This window comes from Globicephala melas, chromosome 13 (genome assembly GCF_963455315.2).
Source record: "Globicephala melas chromosome 13, mGloMel1.2, whole genome shotgun sequence".
NCBI lineage: Eukaryota > Metazoa > Chordata > Mammalia > Artiodactyla > Delphinidae > Globicephala > Globicephala melas.
The window spans coordinates 47029357-47039635 of record NC_083326.1 but is presented as its reverse complement, the minus strand read 5'-3'; the positions used below and the strand labels follow the sequence as shown (position 1 = coordinate 47039635).

The following is a 10279-nucleotide window of genomic DNA, read 5'->3' as shown; positions in this document are numbered from 1 at the left end:
GATTATTATTACTATGTGAAAACTCACCTAATATTTAGAAACCAGTTAAGAACTGGCTTTGCTTCATTCTACTTTTTCTAAAAATACTTCTTAGTAAAGAGCAGGTCAAAGATTATAGTTTGTGTGACTTAGACTAAAGAAATGTATTTCGCTCAAAAAAAAATGGTTATTTCAAATACCAAAGGTTCAGGCAACAGTAGCTTTTTTAAGAGTACACTTTTATAACCACCAAGGTAATGACTGATTCAGGAAAAGATTACCAATGAATGTTAAAACCATCAGGTGAAAGTGTGTTGAGGTACAGGGTATTTACAATCTCAAATTTCATCCCATAGATTGGTTATTAATTACAAAGGGACGAACTGCTTTTACATTGGAGAAATTTGGTGACTGTCACCTCAATTGAGTGGTCAGAATTACCGCCACCAAAGAAAAACCACAACTAACATGCAATAAGATCTACAATAACAAAAAATAAAAACAAAAAATACAAATAAAATTATCATCACTATTACGGGCCAAACAGACCCTTGTGATGTGATACAATGAGGAAATAACATCCCTATGCAGTATTCTTGCAAAAAAAGTTAACTTGACTCTACCAAGCAGATAAATCTAGATTGTGCAACAAACTCCAGAACAACTGACTCTTACTTTTCAAATAGACCAATGTCATGGAACACAGGAAAAGAAGGAAAGAAAGAAAAAGAAAAAATAAAAAGGGAAAATCTTTCTAAATTAGGGTCTAAAGACATTAATAATCAATGCAGCGCTGAGCCTTGATCCCATCCATCCTCTGTGGGGAAAATAAGCACAGCTATAAATATCCTTATTTGGACAACTGGTAAAGTATGGATAACCCTATATACTGGATAAACGTAGGGGAAAAAAATAAGATTGTAACTCAATTATATTTTGATTGACCAGCTCTTTCCTGAAGTACTTTGGTGTCTGGGAATCTATTCGTTGTAAGACCTAAAAACATGAACATAGGGCTTCCCTGGTGGCGCAGTGGTTGAGAGTCCGCCTGCCGATGCAGGGGACACGGGTTCGTGCCCCGGTCCGGGAGGATCCCACATGCCACGGAGTGGCTGGGCCCGTGAGCCATGGCCGCTGAGCCTGCGCGTCCAGAGCCTGTGCTCCTCAACGGGAGAGGCCACAACAGTGAGAGGCCCGTGTACAGCAAAAAGAAAAAAAAAAAAAAAAAAAGAACATAACATCTGACGTGTTTGCTCTGTTGAAATGGATTGGAGTTTCTGTAGAAAGAATGCACAACTGGGTTGTAGTTGTATAAATGGGCATAAGAGCTCAGAAGAGAACAAAGTACACATAATTCTGTGGAGTGTTTGATTGGGACAATACTAACTGCCCAGAGAGAGTGCTGGGTAAATGTTCACTGATGACAATAACCAACAGAAAGTCCCAAAGTGGGGCCCTTGCTTTATTGCTTTCAGGAAATTTTACCCACTGAGAATGGATTACCAGTAAAATCATAGAGCAATTTTGTTTTCCTTTCAGCAGACGCGGATGACCAGGCAGCCGGTGGGAGCAGCCCTGGCTGTCTCCATCTGATACAGTGGTGTGTATTAGTCGCCAATAAGGGGAAATTACACAACCACGTGAAAGCCTGGCTGGCAGTCATTAGAGTAATTCAGTGTTTGGGCTGCCTCTGTGTTTCAGGGGGGTGATTGGAGCCATTAACACCTTACCTGTAGTTTCAGAAGCCCCAAATATTTTTATTACTCGTGTCCTCAGGCATAGACTTTTTAATTTAAAAAAAGAAAGTTCAGGATGGAAATAGTGCATCACCACAGGAACATCTCTGCCTCAGAAACACATTATAGTTTACCTGTCAATCTTGTCATCATGCCAGGTTTATTTTGAGTGTCTGGAATGAGGAAGAGGAAGTAAGGAAGAAAGGTGGTGGCAGCACTGACAGAGGAGTCTTCAGAGTCACTAATACCCTGGAAAAGCTGAGGGCCTGATTCCAAAGTGGTACTGACATCTCTGGTTTCTCGCCTCTTTGGCTAATAAGAAAGTCATCATTCTGGCCCTGAGATTTTCCCCTACTTCTTCCAAAACCATTAATGCCTTACTTTTTGGATTTTTTTGGACAGGTGTTATGGTAGATTCAATTTGGCTACAACTTCTTTGGCACTCTCCCCTACAGGAGGTGTGTTTTTATCCCCTGCCCCTCCTTGAATCTGGGCTGGCTCTGTATCTGCTGAACTAACAGATTCCTGCAGAAGTGCATTGAGTAGCTCCAGGCCTGGCCTTCCGGGGGACCGTGTCTTCCTTCCTTCCTCTTGGAACCTAGCTCCCACGCTGGGAGATGCCCAAACCACATGAAGAGGCCCATGGCCAGTGGGGACTGGTGCCCCGGCCACGCCCCAGATGACATCACACGCAGGCCAATCCACACAAGAGGATCACAGAATCAAGAGAGAGAAGAAAATGTTGTAAGCTGCTAAGTTTGGGTGTGGTTCGCTCTGCAGCAAGAGAGAACTGAAATTTGTAAACTCACAGGAAGGAAGGTTTATCTTGCTAACCAATGCAGAATAACAAAGCACCCGACCTAACACTGAGCAGTAACAGAACTGTTCAGAAGGAGGGTCGACATCCTTATCCTTTAGTGGGTTTGGGTCTCAACAATGGCCTCAGCTTTTAGGCCTCTTTTTAATGTTTGACACAGAAAATTTTAAAATAGAAAAATTTCGTTTTAATACCGCCTCGCCCCAACACGTGTGTTTCACACAGACCTTATTTTTTAAACAGAGTTTATTGTATTTAATACATTATAAAATTTGAAAAATTGTAGGAAAGCAGCAGACTCAAACTGGAGCAACTCTAACAAGTAATAATTCTGGCCCCTTTGCAAAACTGATCGGTTTAAAAACAAAGTCATGTTCACATCTGTGAGGCGGACAAAAAAGTGTGACTTCTGTACAAACTACATTTAAAATTTCATGTCTAACGTCTTTCGAATGCAGTGTGCTCGTGAGAGTTGTTTTTGAAGTCCTGCCCAGTCCCCCGTCTAAAGAGAGACATGAAACTTCCATATGCAAAGAAATGGCGATTCTAAGTGTTCTTGTTTTTTTTAAAAAGGAAAAAGAAGGACAAAGGAAAAAGAAAGAATGGATGGCTGTTGGCAATGGAAACTGTAAGGAGATGCGTCCTCACTCGTGGCTTGTTTATTGGTCAGAGGCCTTGGGAGGCCCAGGACACTTCACGGCCATCACAGCACCAACTGTAGCTACCACCTTTTTTTCTTTTTTTGCATTTCCTACCTTTTGACATATATATATATATTTATATATTTTTTACACCTTGAGGATATCACTATTCCAATTGTTCCCATATGAATACAGGTGTGGTCTCTATTGGATATAAATGTGTCTTTTATTCAATTTTAGGTCCAGGACTTGGTTTGCTGTCCCAACTGCACATAAATGTCCCTTTCTTGTTTGCATTATTTGTTGTGTATGTTTTCTCCTTTTTGCATAAGAAATATGTCCACTTAGTCCAGAGGCTCTTGCTTTATCCGGATGACAGAGGGTCCACGGGGCGTCCGCCTCAGTTCCCGCCGCAGGACGTATTCGCTGAACTGAGATGAGTCCACTCCTCCCCCACAGGAGCCCACGATTTCAAATCCTCTTTGCTGCAACCTCTCAAGGACCTGTGAGGGACCGATACAAGCAGGCAGTTAGGGGTGAGCTAGGTCCTTTGGCCACATAAACAGCTCAAAGACTGTCCCCAAGTTTGAGATCATGTGCAGCTCTGGTTCATCTTATCCAGCCCTTAAATCTGTTTCTCTGCTTTCAAACAAAACTCTGGATTACAGGGCAGGAGGGAGCGAGCAAACGTTTTTAATACCTAAAATGTTCCTTCACACGCTAGCTTTACACATGCCAAGTTCATTTACTCATTACAACCACCTTGCATAATGGGTGGAGTTAGTCCATTTGACAGATGAGAAAACTGAGGCTCACTCCTAGTAAGTGATGGAATTGGGTTTCCAACTTAGGTCTCTTTGGCCTCAAATCCCATGTTTTTTGCAATGTGCAACTCCACCTTCTCTGCCGAAAGAGAGGGTTCACATTTCAAAGCTCATTGACCACTAACATATATTCGATGAGATGATAAAGACTATGGAGAGACAGTGATATTATCTGAATTTACTCCATCGGTGAATCAGCCTCAACTCATTCACTCTTGACTGGGCCATTGTTCAAATTTCCTGAAACTGAGTTAATATATTTCAGCTTGAAAGACTGATGCAATTTCAACAGCAGAAGAAATGGACTATTAAAGACAGTCGAGGTTTATCTACAGCTTTTCAAGTTTGTGGCTTTTGAAATAGTTCTATTGCCTTGAGTGTATCCAGGGAGGCAAGAATAAATGCAATGGTTGTATATGATCTGTATTAGAAAACATATCCAAAAATAAAGATGTTCTAAACTTCTCATCCAAACATAACCCATATAATCTCTGATTTTGAAATCAAATACCTAATGCCAGAAAGATCCCTGGGTTTGTCACTACTTGTCTGACACTCTTGAATGCAGGAAACATTTCCTGCAACTCTTAGATACGCAGAAATACAGGAAACTGATCTAGAGCATTCTGTTTATTTAGGAATCCAACAAATATTAGACTTGCAAATGTTCCCTGCCAGGATTCTGGATGTAATTAAATTATATCTACACCACCCTAAAGGCAAGATGACTCAATCATAACTTTAGAAAAAATGCCTGGCTCAAATTTTTAAAATTTTTGGAACAAAGTGAAATGTTACCAAATAACTCTCAAAAGGTAATTACAGTGAATCCTTACTATGTCTTTTTTTGAATTATTATTTTTTGGTTGGCTACTTTTGCATGTAATATAACCTATTTTGCAAAAAAGCTAACTAGATGAGATGGGAAAGCAAGAGTATGCATTCTAAAAATTAAAACCTCAAATGGTGGCAAATTTTTAAAAAAAAAAGTCCTTATGGGAACAAAATGAACACTCTTCCCTGCAGTGTCTACTTCTATACATAAATTCACAATGCATATGCACACCAGGCAGCAGAAGGACGCTATGAAGAAAACAATCTCTAAGTTCAGAATCAAGCACATTAAGATGTGCTTTGGTGGCAGGTGAGTAAAAAGGTGAACAGGGCTTCCCTGGTGGCGCAGCGGTTGAGAGTCCGCCTGCCGATGCAGGGGACGCGGGTTCGTGCCCCGGTCCGGGAAGATCCCACATGCCGCGGAGCGGCTGGGCCCGTGAGCCATGGCCGCTGAGCCTGCGCGTACCGGAGCCTGTGCTCCACAACTGGAGAGGCCACGACAGTGAGAGGCCGCAACAGTGAGAGGCCCGCATACCTCAAGAAACAAAAACAAAAACAAAAAGGTGAACAGCTCGCTCTCAGGAGATTTCCCCAGGAATGTAGCTTGTCAGCAAGAAGCACCCCAGCCTGCTTGGCCAAACCACTGCCTTGGAAAGGATTTTTTTTACCTTGATCAGGAGAGAAATTACAAAGGTAGAGGAAGCTGAAGAATAAAGAACTTAACTCATACCGTTTGTCTTTCAGTGTTGTTAGGTCGCTAAATTGCTAATATAAGGAAGTCCCTAAGCTTCCTCCCCAGAGGGTCTAATATGCATATGATAATTATTCAATATGATCCAATGTTACCTTGAAGATGGTAAAGCTTATTCCAGTGTAATGCAGATAGCTTATGCTTCTTGACCGTTCCTTTTTAAGCCACAACTCGTTAATAGCAAAGTTCCTTAAAGTTAGTGATCATTTGGGAATATTAAAATCACTTGGGTAGCTCTCAGGGCTCCTGTGCCTTATCCCAAAGCCTCTGAACGCCTAGAGGATGGTGCCTGCCCTCTAGATGGGGCAGGAGCTCGCATGGCCATGTCACATGACGAAGTTAATCCAGATGGAAATCCACATCTGATCAGACTCGAATGACTGGGAAACGTGTCAGGCTTGTGAATTTCTGATAGTTATTCAGTGGCCCTAGGGATGGGGCCCTAGAGAAGCAATGAAATGCTGTCTAGAGAGAGCTGGGGGAGGAGGGCAAAGGCTTTCAGGGCTCTAGAGGCTTTTCTAAATCGCTGAGGCCCCGCTCAGGAACTGCACAGGGCGGTCCAGGGTGCGACTCCGGGCCTGCACAGCCCAGGTGCCACCCGCTGCCTGCTGGGGTGTGTGCCTTCCTCTGGCATGCCCAGGGCTCAGTGTCTGCCAGTTTCCTGCTACTCTGCTCTCAGACACCTGATCACAAAACTTTAAAATGATAAATAGCTGTGAAACCATCCTCAAGAGGCAGAATGGTAGAGTGGGTGCTTCTAGTCTTGGAGTTTGGGGAGAGGTTTTGTTGGCTCAATACTGAATAAAGCCATGGACCCGTTCCAACTAAAAAGACAGAGAAAAGCCCCCAAACCCTGACTCCATTGACTTCAAATCGTTTTGAATCACACAGACCTGGAGTCAAGACCCAGGTGTGCTTCCTTTTTCTCATCAGCAAGACAGGGAATTTACAGTGCTTACCTGTTAGGGTTGGTGTAAGAAGACAAGCACGGACAACGCTTGGCCCAGGGCTGGCACGCGTCAGTTACGACGGTGACCACAATCACCATCATCTAAGGCACGTGGCCCCTCACACCTTGTCAACCAAACTTCTGAATTCTGCCCTTAAGTCTTCTTCTCCCATAAACTTCTCTATCTCAGAAAATACTAATTCCATTCACCCAGTTCCTCCATCAAAAATCTTAGTCATCTTTGCTTCTGTCCCACAACCCAGAGCCATTGTCAGAAAACCTTGTCAGCTCTACATTCAAGCTATTCAGGGCAGTCCAGTGGTTAGGACTCTGCGCTCTCACTGCCAAGGGCCCGGGGTTCAATCCCTGGACAGGGAACTAAGGTCCCCCAAGCTGTGCGGTGCCTCCAAAACAAAAAACAAACAAACAAAATTACTTTGGAACTTCCCTGCCAGTCCAGTGGCTAAGACTCCGTGCTGCCACTGCAGGGGGCACGGGTTCAATCCCTGGTCGGGGAACTAAAATCCCGCATGCCACGTAGTGTAGCCAAAAAAAAAAAAAAAAAAGATATTCAGAGTCGGAAACTTCTCAATTATTGCTTAGACCAGCTTTCTAACTGGTCCCCTTGCTCCCCCTGGTTTCCACCTGTTGCTGGAATATTCACTTTCAAATACGAGTTACAACGTGTCAGTCTCTTGCTCAAATGGCTTTCCATTTGACTCATACAAGCAAGGAAACCAAACCCCAAAGAAACGAAAACAAAGAATCCCAGAGCTCTTCCCACCCTCTGTGGGGCACTCCACCATCTGTCCCTGGGGGGACTCTGCACTACCCACCCCACCTTTACTCGCTTAAAGCCACGCTGGCTTTCCTGATACTCCTCAGTATGTCAAGCACGTGCTCCTACCCTGGGGGCTTCAGAACTCGCTGCTCCCCCTGCCAGGATACCCTGCCCTAGGCATCCTCTTCTCACTACCTGCCCATCATTTAGGTTGGTTATTGTTTGCACCCTCCCACCCCCATTCCCATAATATAATTCCCTCTTTTCCATGAAAAGAGGGCTCTTGTCTGTTTTCTTCCCTTCTGTATCTCCGGTGTTCATACCAGCACCTGGCACACAGTAGATGTTCAATAAATGTTTGTGGAATGACTGAATGACTGCTGTAGAGGGGTGAACAGTTTATGTCCCCCAACCATGTGAGGGGGTACCACATGAAGGCAAGATAACAGCATTAAGAGCAACATTCGATGCCACACAGTGTGTGACGACACTATACCTGGACTGAGTTGAGGTGACAGTAGCCATTCAGTGGAAATCTGATGACGTGTGTTGAGTCGTGATTCCAGCCTGCATTGACAGAGTTACACATCACGTCGCCGATCTCTGGAAACACTTCTTCTATCAAGGATTTGTCACCGCTGAGCGTGATCCTTTCTCCGAGGTCTGGGGCAACACGTACCACGAGGCACTCACAGGGCCTAGAAAAGCGACCGGTTTCTCTGTCCTGTTTCCATCTTTCCATCTCCAACAACATGGGCTGAAGCTGAAAATATTTTGCCTCTTCATATAACAAAGTGTAGTCCTGAAAAAAAAAAAAAAGGTATTTCACAGTGTAAAATGCAAACTTAAGGTGCCAAAAATGTCCACATATGAGAGGTGAATTTTTCACCCGTTACTTCAATAATCAAATCTGGGTGTAAATTTTTCACTTATATAACACTTTTGTACAGACTCAATTTGCATTCATTCATTCAGTGATTATAATAGAAGCTAAGGGTATTAAGGGGCAGGTGGGACCCTTCTAAGTGCTTTCATGAAATCCCCATAATTGCCCAGTGACTTGGGAACCATGTTTTATTCCCATTTTGCAGATGAGAAAACTAGGATGTGAAAGGATTCACCAAGACTTTTCTCTTTTTGTAGAAAAATGCCTTTGGGTGTTTACAGTTTGTGTCCGTGAGAATCCGCTTTATGGCCGCTGGATGGAACGCCTACATGGGTCGAGGCGGGGGAGGCATAGCTGTGCACCATTCACCAGGAGCCTGTGCTCCTTGTCAACTTCAGTGGCAGCTCCAGAACGTCTCACAGGAGGGGGAGGGGCAGGGCCATGGTGGAGGTGGGGCTGGAAAGCGGGTGGATGGGCACCTGGAGGGCACGCATGCTGTTTTTACCTAAACTTGCGGGATGGGTGATGGTTTGGGGGAGGCTGATGGAGGATGCACTGCCCTCCACCAGCCCTCAGTGCCCCCATCACAAAGTGAGAGAGGCAAACAAAGTGAGAGAGCCTCAGGCCTGGGCTCCTGAAAGACAGATGTGCAGGAAAAGAAACTAGTCCACTTCTGAAAACGCAGTCACCCAGTCTTCGGGCGTGGTTTCTTTTTCTCTTGTCTTAAAAGAAATCTATTAAAACACACACAAGCCACTGAATGGGAGGACAAAAGAGGATGACGGGGAGGCAGCAGCTTAGGAAGAATGTTATCAAGCAGGTCAATATTATGTCTAAATGTAGCTATGGCCACAATCATCTCCGGCTGTGAGGTACGTGGACACTTGTCCAGACACGCTGGTTGAGAACATTTTAATCAACCGACACGCATTTCGCCTTCCTTCCACGGGCTGGAGCTGGCAGGCGGTGCCCCGTGCCTGCAGGAGAGCCAATGCCTGAGCCCAGGGCTCGAGGGCCGCCAGAGGCCTCGGGATGGAGCATAGGAGGGCACGACTTCAGGAGAGCTGCTTTATTTGGCACTTTGCTTTTTCTTGCAAATCAACAGCTGGAACATTATTCAAGGCTTCCACAGAAAACAGAGTTGGAGGGGCAAGAAAGTATGAGTGGGTCCCTAGCTGGATCGTCTACCTTCCATGCTGAGAAACTCGGGCCAGGTGTAAGACATGACCTGGACGCTGGTCAGCAGAAGGGGCTGCTGCTTTACTCTGTCGTCTCCTAGCAACCCCATCACTACAGGAGCCTGGCTCCCTGCAGGAGAGCAGCCCACTGCTCCCATCATCTCATTTCACCTGCTTTGCCTCCTGTCTCACAGGAGATACTGCTCGGTTTGAGGTGTTGAGAACCAAGCTGCAGTGTGGTCGCTCTGAGGGCAGAACCGAGCCCCCAGACCAGCCCAGCCTGAGGGTAGGAGGGATGGAACTGCAGGTTCCTCCTGGTCAACCTGGGGACCCCACTACCGTGCCCTGGTCATCTTTGAAGTCCACCAACTGTGACATACTGACCTTAATATCTTACTCATCAAGATGACAGCTCTCAAGGAGATTTAAACAGTATTGAGAGTTACACAATACTACTGCTTTTTATTCTCCTGTGAGATTTAATTACAAATTTTAGCATGAAAAAGAATCTGGACTCCAGTGAAAAACATGCCATCAAGTCTTCAGATCTTAAAACTGCTCACAGCAGTCTTCTTGACCAACCTTGACCCTTGGAGTCATGGAGGAATCCTTTCTAATGTCACTGAGTAGTGATCATTCAGCCTCTGACTGCATGAATGCTTCCAGAGGTGGGAAGCTTACTATTTAACACGGCACAGTATTTACTTTGTTTGAAGCTGTGATTGTTGTAAATGTCTTTGTTAGAATGACCTGAATTTCCTGTAACTTCAACTTATTTGTTCTTAATTCTGCACTCTGGGGTTTCAGTGATCTTAATCTTTGACGTGTTAACCCTTCAAACATTTGAAGACAACTGTTATGTCTAAATATTATTCAGGCTGAAAATACCCAATCGTTTCAGCT

At 44.5% G+C, this 10279-nt stretch overlaps 1 protein-coding gene across 3 annotated transcripts in view; it reads right to left on the bottom strand.

The window, feature by feature from the left end:
- Positions 1–2711: 2711 nt before the first annotated feature.
- KCTD1 (potassium channel tetramerization domain containing 1) overlaps positions 2712–10279 on the bottom strand; it is a 182327-nt gene continuing 174759 nt past the window's right edge. For 2 of the 3 annotated variants that reach the window (XM_060310468.1, XM_030876455.3), the window contains exons 4-5: positions 7809–8114; positions 2735–3676 (exon numbers count right to left, since the gene is read on the bottom strand). In XM_060310468.1, the coding sequence (XP_060166451.1) occupies positions 3518–3676; positions 7809–8114 (465 nt within the window). In that variant the 3' untranslated portion in view covers positions 2735–3517. Of the gene's footprint in view, positions 3677–7808; positions 8115–10279 lie in introns of all 3 variants that reach the window. The other variant, XM_030876453.2, reaches the window with a different exon arrangement.